The following is a 21,642-nucleotide window of genomic DNA, read 5'->3' as shown; positions in this document are numbered from 1 at the left end:
TAGGCAGGAGACAGCGAGGTAGCTCACTAGGTTTTGGAACAGACCCTCAATGTTGAAGGTAAGATGCGTCATGCACATCAGCTGCGCTCACTGTCAGAGTTTAGTATGTTTCGCCCACGATCTGCATCAAATAAATGAAGAAAAAATGTCTGGTCACTCCTACAGCATGCATCCATTTCGTAATTTGTTATTATTTATTGCGCAAAGTGAGCTCAATGCAAATAATCGGTAACATCTGTTACGTAGTCATGACTAAACCATCAGGAACGTTTTCATTGGTCATCTTAATCATACAGTCACCTGTGAATAGACTTCAGAAAGATTGTGAATGGAGCCGATGCTGACAAACAGTAAGATACGCCTGCCGGTAGTTTTTAATAACATTTTATTGTCAGAATGACTTCAATAATACTTTTCTATTGTCAGAAAAATTCAATGTGAGGTTGCTGTTTTTGTTTTTTGTTTTTTAATCTTCATCGTATTAGGTCTGTGCTATGAATTCTAGGCTAGGACTGCATGTTATAAATTAATATTGTTTGCATGGCTTTATTAATAAGAAATGAGTTTGAGTTTTTATTTTTTTATAAAATTGTGTTGACAGAGCCACAAATTGTCAGAATCTATGGAAATGAATTGCTCACACACAAAGCTTGAAACGGTACAAATATTTGTATGTTGTTTGTTTAATTATTCATCCTAAGTGATTCAAAATGTTAATTAGTAGACAAGTTAATGTGGATGAAGTGTTATGGATTCTAGGCTAGGACTGCATTTTATGAAGTCATAATTTCTGCAAGACTTTAATAAGAATTGAAAAATAATGTTTTTTGTAAACCTTTTATCAGGGACAAAAAATGGTTCAATGAACGAAAACTGAAAATGAACGAAATTTTAGCAGAATGTAACCGAAAACCGGAACAAAATTATTTTCATTTGTTCAGGAGAGAAAATGTTATTTTTAAATGCTGGTAACCGGTTATAACTGGTTAATTTTGTTCAGAAAATTTTTTCATGAAACTAAAGGCCAAAGGGTTTAATCACAGTAATTTTTTGGAACTACACCACTTCATGTTGCCCGAAAAAATGACACATGTGCTTTGATCCTGAAGGAAACTTCTGCATCACACATTTCTCTGCCTTATTGCCAATTGTGGATGTCACAATCTGTGAATGAAGACCTATTTAAAAACGATGTATAATTACTACGTATACATGCACGGCTAATCTAAACACAAGGAAAACCTTATTAGAGGTAAAAAGTACATTTCTCAGTTGTGTTCAAGTCTTCAGTGAATTACTGATAGATATAATGCATTAATACAGATTTGATGCTGCCGGGTTTTGACTCAGAAGCAGATCTGTAATTAAAGTTATACTTATCTGTTAATTAACTGCTTGTTTTGATTTCTATGCCGAAAAAATAAACCACACAGGAAAAAAAATGTATTGCTTATTTTAGTGACATATCAAGTGGCATATTTTGGGTTTGTTTTTCCAGACCATGTTGCTTGTTTCTCTTTTGAGATCTGGTAACACTGCAATTGGTATTTCACCCACCCCTTAGCAAAGAGCACTGTAATTTTTAAAAGAACGTTATTAACCATTCTTTTATTTTGTTCTAACTGGTAAACTTTTGGAAAGGAGGCTGCAGAACCGGAACTCCTGAACCGGAACAAAAAAAATACAGTTTTTGCTCAGAACGAACCAAAATGAAAAAAATCCCTGCTTTTTATTATTTTGGAAGAGTTTACCCTCAGGCCATTTTCCTCATGAACAATTAAACTGCCTTAGGACTCCCCCAGTGCAATAATGTAAATACATAGGTCACGTATATATGTAAATTCACATATTTAATTCAATAACTGTGCATACCCCTACCTTGCACATACATTACCACTTGCACATGTACATACGCCATTCTGTTATGTGTCCTATTATTTGTATGTCTATTTATGCTCTTACCTTGTTTTATATTCGGTGTCTCACTATAATGTTCTGTGCTCACTTGTTTCTACTATCACCAAAAAAAACCCTTCTTGTATATGTTAGAACACTTGGCAATAAAGCTCATTCTGATTCGGATTAAACGTGTATAAAAAAAAAAAAAAAAAAAAAAATTTTTAAAAAAAAAATTGCATTTTGCCTCTGCTAACGTAGTGCCGTTTGAGTAGTTTACATGTGTGGCTTGAACAGCCGGATGCGTATACACTTGAGCAAGTTATGTTTGGAACGAGTCTCAAGATCGGATTTGATTCATCTCTTATCCATCTTGGAGGGCTTTACATTTGGTCTTTTCATGATCGGATAGCAATCCGATCAGCAAAAACGCATGAACTGACCAAGTGTAAACACCCCATAAATGTGTTTATATAATTCATGTTTAAAAATGTAATTATATTTAACAATAAAACTGTGCACTAATATGTCATGTATTTAATTCATGTTTAAAATTAAATTAAATGTAACAATAAAATAGCACATTAATAAATCATTTTTAAATGCACCTTTTAAATTGTGTTTAAAAAAAAAAAAAAATAAAAAATAAAAAAAAAAAAGTATTTGCCAATGGCTTTTCTTTTTTGTTTTACTTTGGCTTTTCATTTTCCATTTTCATTTGACAATCAATTAAAAAAAACAAAAAAAAAAAAAGCCAATGGACAGTTGACTCATGAATAGAACACCAAAATTTAAAAAGTAAACTTTTTAAGGACCCGTGGGTACCCTGCTGTAAGCATTGCAACAATGCAGTTACTTACCAAAACAAAAATTCATAAAGCCATAAATTAAAAAAGATGGAGCTACTAAACAAAGATGAAAAACTTGTAGGTTTTAGATTATTCTTCCCTTACCCATAAATATTTTTGACCTGTTGATCTTTCACCTCTTTCTTCTTCAGTCGACGGATCTGTTGTTTAGACTCTTTGTCTAGTTTCATGGATAGTGCTCTCTTCAGCTGGGCCTCCTCAGTGCTCAGACTCTTTAGTTCTTTCTGTAGGGCTTCATTCATAGCTGCTAAGCTCTGGAACTGTATTAAAGATTACATTACAGTAGCAGATAACACTGCATGTTTGCATGTTAAACTAAAAGTAAGCCTAAATGTCCTATGAATTCACAGAATAAAACAACAGAATTTAAAGATGAAGTGTGTAATTAATTAGTGCTGCAACAACCAATCGATAAAATCAATAATATGAGCACAGTGCACAGAGAAGCTCCATCAGTGAAAAATGGCGAGACGAGATTAAAGCAGAAAAAAAAAAAAGAAAAAAAGGGAAAAAAAATAAATAAATAATTGTCTAACACATAGGAGCACTTTATGATAAACACTTCAAAAATCACAGATAAATAGTTTGATGTGGGCCAGCTTCCACATTAGGTGCACTAACAGTGTGTTTGTGCTGTTTAATGTGATTGAGAGTTGTTTCTCTCTAGCACATAACTTACATTTTTCTGATCATTTCTATATTTTTTTTATTGAATATATGTTGTAAATTTAAAGTCATGTGCGTTTTTCCATTGCACCAAACCATTTTTCAATACTGCAAGCGAGTATCAGTTAAACTTTAAACACTTCACTGAGTGAGCAAGCATCTTGTTCAATCAAAACAATCACAACTGAAAGGGAGCGCAATCATTTTGTTTAAATGATGCAGTTTAACATTTGTTGTTGAACATATCTATCTATCTATATAAACAGAGAAGACATTACCTTGCTATATATTTAGAGGGAATGTGTGGCTTCCTGCAGAACATTCTACCTCAAACCAGTTAGCAATTATTACACGGCTCTAATGAATACTCTATTCAGATTGGTCAATTGCTCCATCTAGTGGTCTGATATTTCGGAATAACAACTGCACATCTGGGGATTAAATGATATCAGACCAGTCATCGATGTCTTCCTTACACAAAAATATCAACAAAAAATATTTAAAGTACATTTATTAGGCAAGTAGTAAGTAGGTAATAAGCGGAATAATGTACAGGTGTGTACCCTGCAGGGTTTATTTTGTGATAATGACCAGCTCACTGAACATTATCCCTTACATAATTGAGTGGTTTAAATTGACCTGCTGCAAAACAGTGTAAAGTAAATTTTAAACTAAATAAAATTTATATTGTCAAATAATCAACAGATTCATTGATTATCAAAATAATCATTTGTTGCAGCACTGTGTAATTACTGTTCCACTTGTGGCAACAAAACAGAATATGTAAAATAATGTGTCCCCTGGTTGAGAACCACTATTCTAAACTATTAAATGTTCTTGAGGCTGAAGCTCTTTTCTGTTGGATTTGTTAATATTGTCAAACCAATCTAGTACATTTTAACTGATGTGCTTAAATTCTTGCTGTATCAATGCGATTGTTGTTTACCTCCTCTTTCTGCTGATTGGTCTTGTACATGCTACTCTGCAAGTCCTGCAGCTGTTTGAGAATAACATGGATTTCTGCCTCCACCTGACTTGCACACTGCACCAGCATCTGTAGTTCCACAAGCCTTTCATCTGCCAGCTCCTGTCACACACATGCACACACAAACATGCAGGGAAACAGTAAATAGTGAACTTTCTAATATTAGTTATTATACAAATGTTACCAGAAATGTTAACAGATTTCTCTGACAAAAATTATGTTGCTTTATACAGTTGGAAAATATCTGGTTTACTCACATTTAGTAAGTTATAAGCAAAGCAGTGACCCTGGCAAGTAACTTCCTACATAGCTGAACTACTTGCTCTCACTCTGCATTCTTTATTCTAACTTATACCATGGGTCTGTTGAATGCTTGATTCTGACTTGTTGACAGATGTTCTAATCTAAGGTGTGCAATTATTTTCCAGTAAAAGCACAGCTATGACATGCACCTCTTCAAAAATTATAACTGCGCGTTGCGTTGACGCAGACCACAACAGCTGTGATTGGTCCACAATAACCAAAGACCACCCCAAGGATGATAACAAGGATGTCTGTGGCGACCTCGCACTTTATCCAAGATTATTTTAATATCTGTGCGTCATATCACATTGTATTTGGACTCGGACCATTAAAGCAATTGTTAATAGGGAGCATCTGCTGTTTTTAATTCTGTTTGTGTTTCACGAAGCTACAAGCGAATTTATTTTCTAATAAATAATATACCTACTTTAATTTAATACTTTGAATCCAGAAATTACATTGCTTGTATTGCTATTGTTTATTTATGAAACATTGTTAGCATTTTTGTGTATTCACAGAACGATGCAGACACACCAAAGCAGAACTATAAATGAATATATTTGAAGAAAAATTGAAAAATATCTTAGCTCAGTAGGTCCTTTAAATGCAAGTGAATGGAGATTTCTCTTTTGAAGCTCCAAAAATCACAGACAGTCAGCATAAACGTCATCCATACAACACCATTAGTAAAATTAATGTCTTCTAAAGCATCACGATCACTTTTGCCAGAGAAGACACAGCCAGAAGAGCAACGCTGTTTAAAAGTGAGGAGGAACGCTGTACCGTAGCTTGGTTGATTTGTTTAAATCTGTATTTATCGGTTTCTTTACTCACAATGGTGCGTTTGTGTGCTTAACCTGTATGTCTCAACCGAGTGGAGAACGTGAGATTACCTCTGTATCATGACAACGCAAATATGTCACATGAGAGACCACTTGAACACCACCCACTCGGGAAGCTTAGCGGAAGCAATGATTTATAGTTAAAAAGTACTTAAATGTTGATCTTTTTTCATACCAAAAGCGATCGTATTGCTTTAGAAGACATTCATTTAACCGTTGGAGTTGTATCAATGGCGTTTATGCTGACTGTCTGTGATTTTTGGAGCTCCAAAAATCGGATTACCATCCACTTGCATTTTAAGGACCTACTGAGCTGAGATATTTTTCAAATTTTCTTCAAATAGGTTCTGGTGAAGAAGTCATACACACCTGGGATATCATGAGGGTGAGTAAATAATGATAGAATTAAAATTTTTGAATGAACTATCCATTTAAGGGCTCCATATCACTTTGCCAAATTATTTAAGTTATTTCATAGAGCTGTGCCGGCTATCACAGCAAAATAACCAGTTAAAACAAAGATATTGGCTGATTAAATCAGATAAGAACAATGTCTATATATCCTAAATTTCTTTCAATTTCTCTCTTTCGCTCTCATCTCACCCACAGTGACACACATACGCGCACGCCCACACACACCCATATGTACATGCGCGCACACACACACACACACACACACACGTTGCAACCAACAAACAGAGCCATGTAAAAGCATCCCTGCGATTTCAATATAACAACAGTTTCTTTATTATCCAAAATAACTTTTAATATCTGTGGAAAGCACCCTTGTGCACCCCCTCTCTTTCGCTCATACAAACACGGACACACACACTCACGAGCCAGGACTAGGGTTGCAACGGTATGAGATTTTCACAGTACGATAACCATCTCAGAAAATATCACGGTTTCACGGTATTACACTATTATTATCAGTTACAATGACCCTTAAAGGAGTGAAAACAGAAGATTTTTTTTTTTTGGCTGAACAAACGCTTTATTATAATTGAAATTGAAACCATTTTTTTTTTTTAATTGAAGTATGTGTAAAATAAGTCTGCCTTTTGAAAATAAATAAAATTGAATAAATAAGCTAACAGAATTATAATAATAAATCGAATTATAAACATGATAAAAAAATAGCATGTAACTATAACATGTTATATACAGTAACTAAAGCATGTTCGTTTACATGTTAGCATAGCATGTTAAATTAACTACTAAAAATAACATCAGCTGTGTGAGCTTTTAAAGTAATGTCCTATGATTATTAACAATTAACATATACTGCAGGTGCATGACAGCGCAGCCAGACTGCTCTTGTCTGTACCTTTAACTCAGTGGTTTTCAACTGGTTTTGCTTCAGGACCCAGATTTTACATTGGAAATCAAGTGGCGACCCACCATAGCAAAAACTTAAAAAGCTGTATCCTGGGTCGCATTTCCTTTTACGTTGCATAGTTTTGTTCATGGTTTAAGTACAAGGACGTGCATCAAGTGACATTACTTTTGTTGTTGAAGTCAACAACAAAAGCGACAGGAAGTTTTCTCTCCCCCCTTTAAAAATTGAAGAGCACATTTACTTATGAGCCCATTATTATCCCGTTTGTTTCCTAATTTCAAACTTAATTCAAACAGAACATACATATTACACAGGAGGAAAGGCTCCTCATTACCATGGTTAGGTCAGTGTAGCTAGTCTTAAATAATAGTAATAATAATAATAATAAATTATTGTATTTATGAAAAAATAAATACTAGCTGAAACACATCTTGAAACTTTAACTACAACTGCCACTGTTGATTTAAAATGAGGTCTAATAGATTCTACCTTTAGATTATTTCATATGAAACTATAACATTGTCAAAATATAACAGTTACTTTTACTCATGTAAAATCATGAAACCATTAGTAAAAGAATGTATAATGAAAAAAACCAAAAAAATTAGCGCATAGCAGTGTTGCTCTTTTCCTCCTCAGTGATTTGAGGTTTGAGGTCTGCGATATCGAGGGAAGCCCGGATGTTGCACACACGCGTCAGAGAGCAGAGCAGATCATTAGCGTGAGCTGGTTCCCTTACACTCGTGCAAAAGTGCAGATGAGAAGCCTTTAGCCGATTGAGAGATTATCATTAAATCTACCTCGGCAGTCCTAAATAGGCTATCACTTGGGCGGCCGCCGAAATATCTTCAATGGGAGAACCATGGCATTGTTCTTTCCCTGCTGTCCGTGACCCAGTCCTAATAGACCTGCAACCCACTAGTTGAGAAACACTGCTTTAACTCAAACACACACACTTATGTCAGACCCCCTCCCCTCGCTTCTCTCTGACATTTTCTCCGCTGCATGTGTGTGTGGCGCAAGTTGATGAGTCTGACAGGCAGACGAGGATGAAAGGAGATGCGCACGCGCAGGTGAGATTCTCCGTCAGACTGCATTTTTTTTCTCAATACCGTAGATAAGCAAATGTACATGGTATGATAACTGTCAATTTTCATGCCGTGGTATACCGTGAAACAGTTGCAACCCTATCCAGGACACGTCATCAAACCCCCCCGACTTAAAACAGTTGTGTACCAACGTGAAAGCTATATACAAGAAATTCTGCTGAGAAGTATACTTTACATCTTGGCATTTTGAAGCGATGTAACTGCTGACGAGAGCCGCAACAAACAGAGGTAATAATTCCACACTCAATCTGTTTTTTCTTTTTTTTCTCTCACTCACGCGCGCACACATTTTCGAAGTTTTCAAACTAGAAATGAAGGCTTGTGCTGTATCAGAGCAAGACGCTGAATCCGTGTTGTAAGAAATTAGTTCCAATCACAAGATCTTAAGATAACAAATGATGTCATAAGGTGTGGCAACCCTGTTATAGGCAGAGTAATTGACTCGTTCAATTAAATTAAATAATTATTGAAATTAAATAATTATTGACGCTGCACATCATGGCCACATTACCACGCATTACGGGGTATGGATTACTTTTCAGTAATTCAACGGTCCATCGTCAATTTTTCCTTACATAAAAACAATTCAAATTGTTTTAGAATGTCACAAAACATAACTCTGTCAAACTGCCTCAACAAACGGCAACAGAGTGAACACACTGACCCCAAAGAAAAAAAAAAGTAAATTTGGCCATAATAAGCTAAATAATGTACAGCCGGACACTATGACGAAATAAGCCCCTTTAGGGTGATACAACACCTTCCGCTTCGGGGTCTTGATTAGAGATGTGCACAAGTAATAGAGTACTCTTTCTGCACCAGCTACTCGAGCATTTAAAAAAATAAAAACAATAAATAAAAAAATTATAATAATTCCTGATTTACTCTATTTTCCCTTTGAATTGTTCAACAAATCTTGCAGTTACAATAGAGTCTACTGGGGGCGCTGTGGATGTGTATCGTCGAGGTGTTGGATGAGAGAATATACTGTATAATGGCATCTGTGCTTTTGAAAGCAAAGTATGGGAATAAATGTAATATTTTGATTCTTATTGAATTTGACTATTTGTATCCGGTTCTCCTTGGAATCATGCAAATTAGAGGTCTGAATTCCCATGGAACTCCCACAGAACACGATTAGATTTTTTGCGGCACAGGATAACATTTCAGAGTTGAAGGCGGGAATGGACGGTACTTCTATGTGATGTCGATGGGAGCGGGTGGGCAGAGAATACCCTGAAAAATCTCACTATATACTTGAAATCATGATCGCCGAGGAGACTGCTGTCAAGATGGAGAGTGAAAAAGGAGTTACATTTTGGTCTATTATTACCCAAAACCAACTGTATCATTTCAGAAGATATTGAATGAATCACTGTTGTTTGCCGGATTATGTTTATGCTGACTTGATCTGCTTTCTGGAGCGTCAAAGGCCTGGCCACCATTCACTTGCATTGTATGGACCTACAGAGCTGAGATTATCTTTAAAAAAACAAATCTTCATTTGTGCTCTGCAGAAAACAGAAAGTCATACACATCTTAGATGGCATGAGGGTGAGTAAATGATGTGAGTAAATGATGAGAGAATTTTCATTTTTAGGTGAAATAACTCTTTAAAATTCTGTGCCTCCAGAGCAAACAGGTTGGTTTAAAATATTTACAAGAGCTGGGTGGTCATTTTTGAGGTATGCCAGGGATGGAAGACATGATTTTGAAACTCTTATTAAAAAAAATTCTGTTGTGCAGTCTTCATTGCTAAAATTAATCCATTGGCCTCCATTGTAAAAACTGAACTTTGGCTGGGGATCCGTATTCCTTATTGGTGATTGATCAAAAATGCAGCCGACACCTTAATTTCAGACTTTGATCTATCTGTATATAGTAGTGTATGATGGAAACATTTATCTGATATAAAGGAGTTGTTGTGGGTAGTCATTCAGGTGGGTATGAGATTTTTTGTTTCTTGTTAATTCCAGGATTGTACACCTGGTATTAAAATGAGTTACATGTGGTCATTGCTGGTCACAGGCAAGGCACATCGATTTTTACACATGGTCACTTAAAGTTGCTGTAAGAGATTTTTCTCATGGATAAGTATGCAAAAAATGTCCTACTCCCTTAAAGATATTAAAGAATTAAGTGTCCTGAGATATCTCACCGGTCTCTGTGACAGCTGTAGACTTTGTAAACAGCAAACAAAAATGTGTCGTTCTCATAGTGTTGTATTTGAAGTGGATCATTGAGGATTCATAACGTTTGTCAGTTGAGGGCGCTATTGTGCCACTGTTGAATTTGACAGCCACAGGAACAAAAAATGCTGCACTTTTGCTCTGTTTGGTTACAAAATTATCTTTGGAGGGAGGGGTTTTGGAATGAGGCGGCGTGGCTAATTCAACGGCTCAGTCACAAGAAAGCTTCAGAATGCTAAAATCGTTTACGGCACCTTTAAATGCATCTCCTGTGACCACTTGTGATCGGATTTGGAGGGGAGGATCTTTGTTTCATGACGACATACATCAATCACTATGTCCATTTGTTATGGTATGACATTAAAGCGCAACAAATTCAGAAAAGAAAGTGTGAAAAAAGGGTGCGCTATTTCTCCCAGATGCAGCAGATATTTAAGCACAAATGCAACATATTGAGCAGAATTGTCTGTTATTTTAGTGAATTACCTGTATTAACCTGAGCTGCAGATGTTCATGCTTCTCATAAGTGTTCCTGCAGGTTGATATCAGACACACTGAAGAAGATCTGTGAAGTTCTCATGCTTGTGTATGTATCTGCTTTTTAAATTTTCTGATCGGACGGTTATTTCCTTTTAAAGCCGGTCGTAACCGGCAAAGTTTACGCTCTGTTTTAGCACAGCGGTTGATTGGCCGGTGAGGGGAGATGCTTAGCTGCGGGACACATACAAGGCGGATTAGCGTTTACAACTCAAATGCGATGAGTTCATATAATACCAGGTATAAACGGGGTCATAGATTCCAGGGGGAATAATGCGGAAGTGTCTTATCTAGTATGCTTAAATCAGCTTTAATGTTTTGGTGATGGGGTTTAATCAGAATGCCAAGGGGTCAAATATGCCTTGGTTTTCTCTCGTAAAACAATCTCGATATTTATCACGATGAAAAAAAATCCACGATATTGATGATAAGCTTTTGAGTAATTTTTGATATTTAACCTATGTTCATCATCTAGACGATCAGGTGCATGTAGCTAAAAACGCAAGCAGTTTGGCTTTCTCAGACTATGAAGTTGCTAACGTTAGCTGCATTGATAGATTAGGCTACGCCGGTCACTGCGGTCCGGCTGGGTCCGGATCCCAGATTGATTGATTCCATCCAGACTGCAAGACTCCATGATGACGGTCATGACTTGTTTGTCTCTAGTGAGCAGCGTGACAAAACAACAGTGGTGTGTACACCAGCTCTTATCTTTCTGCGCTGTATTCTTGAATAATTTCTCTAGCACCAAATCCGCTTTATTTATGCCTTGTCCCACTGTTCCCCGCATGCGAATAGACACGAGGCACCGACACCGCATAAGAACGTATTTCCAGAGTGCCTTTAGACCATAAAGATTTTTACCATAAATATTTAGCTTTATACATGTTACAAGCCTTTAATAATAAACAAATAGATTTATGTTCTAATTTTGTGAAAATTAATCAGATGTCATCATCTCTGGCATGGATGACAAGACAATAAAATTACTAGTTGGTAGCCTAGTCTCTCACTTTAATAAAAATGGTCCATTAAGACTTTTACAATTTCTAAATTCACATTCCCCATACAGTATCTTTCCTCAGTCACAAGGGCTTCTATGCCTCCATACTTGGGTATCTGAATGTAATGTACAAATATATAATCTGAATGTAAAAATATTCAAACAAATACTGGACTGCTGTCATTATGCTGCCATTAGAACAGATGATCTTTTAACATTCATGTCCAACTGCACTCGATTGATAAACTCTATAAAATATTTTAAAATTTTGGTAGAACTAGAAGATCCCTTTTTGGCCATATCACCCAGCCCTACGTACAGATATGAATATTGAGGAAAGAAGAATGCATAAACTTGATTTTCTTTTACTGGAAGGAAAATTCGAAGCGAACTCGGAAGCTTATCAGACCAGTATGTGTGCATGTGTGTTAAATCCCTTAACAACAGCAAAGTGTATTTTATATAAAAAAATTTTTTTTTTTTTTAAATTTCACCACTTGTTTTTTTAAATTACATGTGAAATGGATACAAATGTGATAGCCCTTATGCAGTCTCTAGTGGTCGACTGATTTGTTTTTTTTAATGGCCAGTGCCGATACCCAGAGAGCAGGGTGGCCGATAGGCCGGTACAATGCCGATATATCACACAGTTTAATATAGTAAATAACAAACATAAAAAAAATATATAAACTTACTTGCTCACGCGCTCGTGCGGATATAGCGTGAGCCTCAATTTCCTGGCAGTTTAAACGGCCTGGATCACATGCTTGGATTAACATGGAGTGACCGTCATGATTTGTGAATCAGAGGAACTTTTGATCCTGAAGTTTCTGATTCTGGCTGATAGAATATGAACTTCAAAGGAAGATGGGACGCTCAACGGGAAGAAAACGCTGGATTATCGTGAGGTTCATGAATTACATTGTTTAAACTAGACATCTACATATTTGTAAACGGTATATAATAGAAGTTTTATTGATATTTGCCTTTTATCATTAGAAAAGAAAGTTAATGACAGGGAACTGCAGAGGAGTGACTGTTAGAATACGTGCTTTAGAGGTAAATAAATTAGCGCTTCACAGGACGCTGGATCTGTTGTTGTGTGAGGTTGTGTTATTACATCTATTTAAACGAGATATGCGCATATTTGTAGATGGTATATGATACTGGTTTTACTGATATTTGCATTTTTATCATTAGGCAAGACAGTTAAAAGTTACTGGGAACTGTTTAGGAGAGGGAGAATGAAACAGGCGAGCACTTTAACATTGAGCTCAAATGCGTTTGCTGCGGCTCTGATATGTGGACCATTTTAAATGACACTGTGTTGCACACCGGTCTATTGTAGTACCATGATGGCATGTAACAACAAAACAAACCGTGACTGGTCGTTTACATGTCTCAGTCGCTTCACATGCAAGCAGGTGATTCTCAGCGCCTTCAAGAAACACATCAGTCAAACAGGAAATATCGGTCAACCCATAGTAGTCTCAGAGTTTATATATGTGCATTACCCTCATGCTGTCAGTATTGGTTTCTACATTAGATCTGGGTGCGTTCAAAAGTTTTTTACTGTTATTTTAAAATAGTTTGCGTTTTCCATTTTTATTAATGCATATTGTACAAGCATATTTTATTGATGTCACCTTAATTTGAAACAGTTCTTGGTAATGTTTGTGAATAAACAAAATATAAGATTCATGTACATGTCAAGTTATTTTTAAATGGCCATCTTAATTTATGAGAAATTGAGTACTAATTTTTTTTTTGTGGGTTAGAATACTCGACTACAAAATTAGTCGAAATGTCTATCACCCTTGTCTAGATTTATTTTGCGATAATGGCTAGCTGACTGTACATGATCTTTCCATTTCACTAATTTGACACTGGATAACAGGTGGTGTGGTGGATGCAAATTGTACATACTTTTGACATCTTGATGCTTTTCACATTTTCTTTCATCTTTTCCATTTCACTTTTGAGCTCCTCTGGTGACTCCACAATCTGAGACTTGAGCTTGGATAGCTCATCCTTCAGTGTTGCCACATCTACTCTCCTTTGACTCTGAAGGGGAAAACAAATATGAAGAACACCTTAGGTAAAAAAAAAATTTGAAAAAATATTCAGTATGTCTGCAAACATTAGTCCTAGTAGCTCAGATATAATATGGTTCAGTGTCTTAGAATTACTAAAAATAGAGATTCACAAGAAGGGTACAATGGTGCTGAAGGCCATCAAACTTTGCCATTTCATTACTGCCCCCCTCTCAACACTATAGCTCTGCAAGGTGTTCTTTAACTCCGAGAGGGGCAAAAAAGACCCCCTCGCCAGCTTTTAATGTACACTATATTGCCAAAAGTATTCGCTCATCTGCCTTTAGACGCATATGAACTTAAGTGACATCCCATTCTTAATCCATAGGGTTTAATATGACGTCGGCCCACCCTTTGCAGATATAACAGCTTCAACTCTTCTGGGAAGGCTTTCCACAAGGTTTAGGAGTGTGTTTATGGGAATTTTTGACCATTCTTCCAGAAGCGCATTTGTGAGGTCAGACACTGATGTTGGACGAGAAGGCCTGGCTCGCAGTCTTGGCTCTAATTCATCCCAAAGGTGCTCTATCGGGTTGAGGTCAGGACTCTGTGCAGGCCAGTCAAGTTCTTCCACACCAAACTCGCTCATCCATGTCTTTATGGACCTTGCTTTGTGTACTGGTGCACAGTCATGTTGGAACAGGAAGGGGCTATCCCCAAACTGTTCCCACAAAGTTGGGAGCATGGAATTGTCCAAAATCTCTTGGTATGCTGAAGCATTCAGAGTTCCTTTCACTGGAACTAAGGGGCCAAGCCCAGCTCCTGAAAAACAACCCCACACCATCATCCCCCCCTCCACCAAACTTCACAGTTGGCACAATGCAGTCAGACAAGTACCGTTCTCCTGGCAACCGCCAAACCCAGACTCATCCATCAGATTGCCAGATGGAGAAGCGTGATTCGTCACTCCAGAGAACGTGTCTCCACTGCTCTAGAGTCCAGTGGCGGCGTGCTTTACACCACTGCATCCGACGCTTTGCATTGCACTTGGAGATGTATGGCTTGGATGCAGCTGCTCGGCCATGGAAACCCATTCCATGAAGCTCTCTACGCACTGTTCTTGAGCTAATCTGAAGGCCACATGAACTTTGGAGGTCTGTAGCGATTGACTGCAGAAAGTTGGCGACCTCTGCGCACTATGTGCCTCAGCACCCGCTGACCCCGCTCTGTCATTTTACGTGGCCTACCACTTCGTGGCTGAGTTGCTGTCATTCCCAATCACTTCACTTTATTATAATACCACTGACAGTTGACTGTGGAATATTTAGTAGCGAGGAAATTTCACGACTGGACTTGTTGCACAGGTGGCATCCTATCACAGTACCACGCTGGAATTCACTGAGCTCCTGAGAGCGGCCCATTCTTTCACAAATGTTTGTAGAAGCAGTCTGCATGCCTAGGTGCTTCATTTTATACACCTGTGGCCATGGAAGTGATTGGAACACCTGAATTCAATTATTTGGATGGGTGAGCGAATACTTTTGGCAATATAGTGTACATGATATTCAATCAAATCAAACTACATTTCTTTTAACACAAATTGTGTTGCTCTTAATTTCCACACACACACACACACAAAATGCATTTTTGATTGGCATAAACTTTGGGGTCAGACAAAAAGCACTTTATCCTTAAGAAGAGTCTTTTGCCTTACTTACATTAGCCTTTGATTCGTTTTTTCAACATTGATCATAGACAGATATATTACACTGATCCATGAGGGAAAAATTCAGTGCAAAATATTCAGAGTGCACAAACAAGCACCCACACATTCACACAGAGCAGTGAAACCATAGCAACTATGCAGCATGCACAAAGGGTTGTTTGAGACCCGTCCATTAACTACAGGCACTATTAACCAAGCACTAGGTAAACATGGCTTGTACACAATTCAGATTCATAGCTTTCATGTGTGTACATATGCTTTAACCAAGTACAGAACCCCTATGCATGGCAAAATATGAAATGCAAAGGCTGTGAATGAAGAAAAAATATTTGAACTGATACATACCAGTTTCTGTGATATTTCAGCAATCTCTGTCTTGCATTGTGCAACCTTTTCATTCATTGCACTCTAAGAGAGAACATTCAAAGTCAAATTCAAAAGAATCAGACAACAAAACAACAGGAACAAATAGCATGCAGCATCAGCTGTGAGAAACACTGGTCCGTGTAATAACGGTTTATCATTTAATGTCAGTAGCGAATAAAGCCACGAAATCTAAGATTTAGAGGTCATTTATGCAACACTACAAATTGTATAAAAGTAGAGTGACCACCTGGTTATTGCTCTGATGCAGGACAGATGACATGTTTGTTTGTTTTTAATGCCATGCCAGCTTCTATGGCTATTTCCATGGCGAGAAATGTGTAAGGAATTCTATAAAAGGTTTTTAAAATCTATTTTTCCTAAAAACTCTAAAATTGCGTTCGGTTTGACTTTGTTAATTTCTTCCAGAGTGCTGACTGAATAAAAAAGGTTTCTCACGGGGTTAAGACCAGTACAGTCTAATAAAACATGTTTCAGGGATAATGGATTCTGGCAGAAGGTACATGTTGTTGAATCTTCTCCCAATATTAAAAACTTGTGTCAACAGATGACGTAATTTTGCAGGACACGTGGGAGAGAGGGAACTTACTATTGAGACTGTTTAAATATTGATTTTATATTAGACGGAATGACTATTTGCAGTGTTGCTGGATGATAACATGTTTAAATCGCCGACAGGCTTTATGAAATGCTAATTTTAAGGCAGTGCTTTGACCAGCACTCAATTTGACCAGGCTCTAGTGATATAATCTCATTTTAACAGCACCTATTCAATCTATGAGATGAATATAACAGGCATAAAAAATTAAATAAATAAATAAATAAAAAACCACACATTTCATGCAAAAAATAATTTCCTTAAGTAGCGACAAGGTTATGCTCCTTTATTAGACTATACAAAGATTAAATGCATCTTCAACGTGATTTTTTTTTTTTTTTTGGATCTGGCAGCTTCGAACAGGGAACTCGGTTCACTCTGCAACCTTCACCAGGAGTTTTTTTGATAAGGTCCACACTGGCTCGGTTTCTTTGCTCCATCCACGCAACTGGCATCAGCGAAAAACACCCTTTTAACGAATGCGAAGGTGCCGACTGCACAAATAGAATTTTTTAAACATCAATCAGTTTCCGTTTTTTATTTTATTTATACAGTAAATATGGGATTGTAATTTCAGGGACAATTAAGATAAATAATTAAAATGCAGGACACTGCTCATGACTTGTGGGACAAAGCTTCCAATTTCGGGACTGTCAAGCAAAGGTGTGACAGGTGGTCACCCTATATACAAGTGATGTTAATGACTACTGGTATTTATTTTGTCTATATACCTAAATCATAATTTCTAAATGCTAATTTTTTTTAATGATTGACAGCTCACCACATCCTGATATTCATGCTGTGTGTTGGTTGTCAGCTCTGCCAATGCAGCCGCCAGCTCTTTAGCTTCTGCCTGCTGCTCTGGTGGTATGGTACTACACAGGAAGTATTGGATACATTCAGAAGTTTCAAATAAAAAAAAAATTTAAAAAAGTGTACTGAAGTGGAATAAAGACAAACACATAGGTAAAAACAGGAGAGAAAAAAAAAATCACTTACGTCAGTTTCTCAATCTTCTTTTCAGCTTCCTTTATTTCCCTTGTGTATGCCTGAAGTCTATCCATATCAGAGCGCTATAAAAAAAGATCAGCACCCTTTTCTTCAATTTTAAGTGGAGACAAATGTGGCAGCACAGCTTTAATTCTAATGAAACATTTAATAGAACCTTAAAGGTGCACTCAGTAATTATTTTCCTCATTAAAAAAAGTTTTACTCCTACAAAAAATTATTGTCATTTTGAAACATATGTATAAAATCATGAGCACCTGCATGATATGAAAACTCCAGTCATATCAGTAATATTATAAAAGCTGTTTTATTCTACAGGGTCACCTCATAAGGGCAGCCATGTTAGGATTACACGACCAGCTGAATACTACTCACTTAATGCCCTGTCATTGGACACTTTCACTCTTGGATTAATCATGGCTGCCTGTAAATAGTGAATTTCTACAATGGCATCTTTAACTGAAAACTACTGTGTTTGAATGATGCTGCATTCACACAACTAGGTGTCAGAGTAAGTCCAAGAAAAAAATGACCAGAGTGTGCAACATTTTTAAAAAGAAAAACGTCTCTTACAAAACTTTGTTGGTGGGCAGCAGTAATTTCCAACCTCTGCTTTCTGAAGTGAAGGAAATTCTGGATTGCGCTCAGTATTGTGATTGTCCGTTTTGCCTCTGTCATGGTAATAAAAATAAATTGTTTTACATTAACCAATTATAATAAACTTTAAAAGATTTCTAAACATTGCTGTTTAATGCTACTTTGAAACTGTGTGACAAAGAAAATAAAACCTACTTACTGGGGTTGAGCAAGTCATTCAAGGAAAAGTCATACACATGACACACTGGTAAAAACTGGCACCTAAAACAAAACAATGGAAGCAATGGTATTCGCTGAGGAATACACACAGACCTCTCGCTACATTTATATTTAAGATAAACAATTAAAGCACAAAGAAATATTCATAAAAATGTCAGTGTTAAACAAAACTCAAATTTGTTCTCTATTTGTAGGGTAGAAACACTCACATGCGCATGTAAACACTCATGATTGGAGTAACCCATTCATACAGCATTGGGTACTGAACGTTTTCAGACAAGGGCACCTGTGAAAAGTATGAAAAAAGCAATTGCCAATTAAAGCTATAGTGTGTCATTTCTGCACCACTATCATCGCCAAACGGAACTGCAAAAATAAAGATGCCATTGGTCAAACAAACATATGCCTGCCAATGGTCAAACAATTAGATAGTCCTGCCCCAGTCTCACGCCATTGAGTCTGTATTGCTGTGTCAGGCTAGATGTCTGCTCAAACAAACAAAGCAAGTTTTTTTTTTTGTGTGTGTTTACAATTACCAGGGCAATCAACCTACAAATGGCTTACTTACAGTTGTCTCTGCATTTTAAAGGGTTAGTTGACCCAAAAAAAATTCTCTCATCATTTAGTCACCCTCATGCCATCCCAGATGTGTATGATTTTTTTTTCTGCCGCTCTGTTGGTTCATTCAATGCAAGTGAATGGTGGGCAGAACTTTGAATCTCCAAAAAGGACATAAAGGCATCATAAAGGTAACAGGCATGTTATCGGCTAAACACAAAAAAAGCAGGGAAATGTACTGAGCAAAGTAGACAGTGAACAACCACTCACATTAACCCCCCATGAAATATTAACACCCCTATCTTTTATTTTATTTTTTAATGGATTTACACATTTGACAAGGGTCACATTTTTAAATCGGAAAACAAAAAACTGAATTTGGGAATAATCTGGAAGAATCACACCACTGAAGTAATCCATAAAACTCCAGTGGTTTAATCCATGTCCTTAGAAGTAATATGATAGGTGTGGGTAAGAAACACATCATTATGCAAGTCCCTTTTCACTATAAATTATCCTCCCTGACCAGTAGGTGGCGCATTGCTTGAAGAATACGAAACGCCAAAAACAAAAATGTAAGATTAACAGTAAAAAAAGAACATAAATATTGATCTGTTTCTCACCCACATCTATCATATAGCATCTGATGACATGGATTTAACCACTGGAGTCATATGGATTACTTTTCTGCTGCCTTTGTGTTTTTTGGACCTTCAAATCTATGAGACTGCAGAGTCAAGATATTCTTCTACAAATCTTTGTGTTCTGCAGAGGAAAGTAATACACATCTGGGATGCCATGAGGGTGAGCAAATGATGAGAGAACTTTCATTTTTGGGTGAACTATTCCTTTAAGCTGGGAGCATTTTAACATTGAAAAGTCATAACAGCTTTAAACACACACATTGCATAAACATGGCTACTTATAAACTTCAAAATTCCACCGTGAAACTGCAACACTGATGACATAAAAGCAAATCGGCAAACATGATGACTTCACACTCACCGTGTAATGGCACTCAGGTCTGAAACGAAAAAGAAGCTGCAAAATTCTCATGTAGAGTCTTTGAATGGATTCTGCCTGCAAATGAAAACAGACTTTTCTAAACAAATGTCTCACTGTTGCACTTACAATAAATTATCAAGACATTCAGATACTGCTGGCTGAGTACCGTATATTTAGTGGTCAGCTGACATTTTTTTTAATGGTCGATGCAGGTATCTAAAGAACAGGGTGGCCGATGACAGTGATAATGCCAATATTTCCATTAAAGATACGTTACGACTTTGTGAAGCTTTAGTTCACTTGGTTCCCTGTCTTGGACTTTGTAGTTTATTCATTTATCTAGCCATCTATTTAATTATTTATTTTTAATTGTATTTTATTAATTTTTTATGTATTTATTTTCCAAACGAAAAAGTATGTACCCTGAATGCATGACCAGTGACCAATCTTTTTTCTAAATAAAGGAAAACAATATATATATATATTTTTTTTTAAATCAAATACGTTAAGATGAGCAAATATGATGTGCACAAAATTGCTAATATTAAATGAACACAATTCACAATATTAACTCAATTCACACACACACACAAAAAAAAATAAAAAAAACTAATACTCAGCTGTGTGTACATAGTGATCTACAGATAATCTCACAAGTTGCAAAATATCGGCTGATTAATCAGCCTAGCATAAATAAATCGTTCTATCATTAGTATACTGTACCTTTGGGTTGGGAGTAATATCATTCTTTGTAAAATGTTTGGCCTCTTGTCCAGTCAAAACTTCGGTTCGGTAGAACTGCACAATGACATCCACCTTGTACACCGGGAAAGTGTTTTCAGTCATACCTGCTGCAAAAAAGAAAAAAAAAAGGTTAGCTATAGAGAGAGATTATATATTAGAATACAACAATTACACATAAGGGGGCGTTCACATTGGAGGGTTCTTTATTTTTAATTGCTGGTCTACATAAATCAGACAACATTTTTGGCCGTTGCGTCAAGTCTTGCGCTATGTGCCTCGCGTTTGAGACGGTGTGCCAATTTTAAGTTTTTATACAGTTTTCACACCCTGTTTTTAAACTTAAAAAACGCGCTCTTTAAGACAGGTACACACAACAAACCTGTTTGTTAATATCTATAAGCAAAATTCAGTAATAAGCGAGGAATACTTGTGAGATAACCCCAAAAGCAAATAAAAAATAAGGTTAAGCTTCCCCTACAGGAAAAGCGACATCTGAGCTGCCAGGACCAACGACTAACAATAGCGTGAACAATATAAAGCCAGGATGCATGAAATTAAAATATACATAATTTCATTACCCTCTTGTTCACAGTGTTGGTCCGACATTTCTTATAAAAACAAACAAGCACCAAACTCTTTTACTAACCAGCTTTCGTCCCCCGTCGTCAACTGAAGCAAATTTAAAATTTAGGCGCCTGGTCGTCGTCACTTCCGCCTCACGTCTTCTGCGACGTCACGTATCATCGCAATGCATTTAGAAGGCAAGTCAGTCCACTCGGCGGCCAACTTTGGAACGCTCCCGGACAGGCTGGGCAGCTATTTTTCTATGTAAATACAAGTGGCATACAAGTACAGCTGCTGTCAACTTGAATGGGGAAAGACCGAAATCTCCAAAACGGCTGGTCAAGATTACGATCAAAGAACATATTTCAAATCTCAAATCAGCAGTAAAATCTCTCTCTCTCTCTCTCTCTATATATATATATATATATATATTTTTTTTTTTTTTATTATTATTATTTTTTTTTTTTC

The 21,642-nt window shown here is 36.7% G+C and overlaps 1 protein-coding gene across 2 annotated transcripts in view; it reads right to left on the bottom strand.

Moving 5' to 3' along the window:
- The window catches only part of nuf2 (UF2 component of NDC80 kinetochore complex), a 63,592-nt gene that overhangs the window by 6,896 nt on the left and 35,054 nt on the right, over window positions 1-21,642 (bottom strand). For both annotated transcript variants that reach the window (XM_051675524.1, XM_051675525.1), the window contains exons 6-16: window positions 20,590-20,717; window positions 19,867-19,941; window positions 18,513-18,589; window positions 18,284-18,345; window positions 18,061-18,158; window positions 17,479-17,552; window positions 17,261-17,354; window positions 15,843-15,905; window positions 13,665-13,802; window positions 4,378-4,518; window positions 2,850-3,025 (exon numbers count right to left, since the gene is read on the bottom strand). In XM_051675524.1, coding sequence (XP_051531484.1) covers window positions 2,850-3,025; window positions 4,378-4,518; window positions 13,665-13,802; window positions 15,843-15,905; window positions 17,261-17,354; window positions 17,479-17,552; window positions 18,061-18,158; window positions 18,284-18,345; window positions 18,513-18,589; window positions 19,867-19,941; window positions 20,590-20,717 — 1,126 coding nt within the window. The remainder of the gene's footprint in view (window positions 1-2,849; window positions 3,026-4,377; window positions 4,519-13,664; window positions 13,803-15,842; window positions 15,906-17,260; window positions 17,355-17,478; window positions 17,553-18,060; window positions 18,159-18,283; window positions 18,346-18,512; window positions 18,590-19,866; window positions 19,942-20,589; window positions 20,718-21,642) is intronic.

The sequence above is a fragment of the Myxocyprinus asiaticus genome, chromosome 37 (genome assembly GCF_019703515.2).
Source record: "Myxocyprinus asiaticus isolate MX2 ecotype Aquarium Trade chromosome 37, UBuf_Myxa_2, whole genome shotgun sequence".
In the NCBI taxonomy this organism is placed as follows: Eukaryota; Metazoa; Chordata; class Actinopteri; order Cypriniformes; family Catostomidae; genus Myxocyprinus; species Myxocyprinus asiaticus.
Note: the sequence above shows the minus strand (reverse complement) of the source record. Positions and strands in the feature narration are given on the sequence as shown.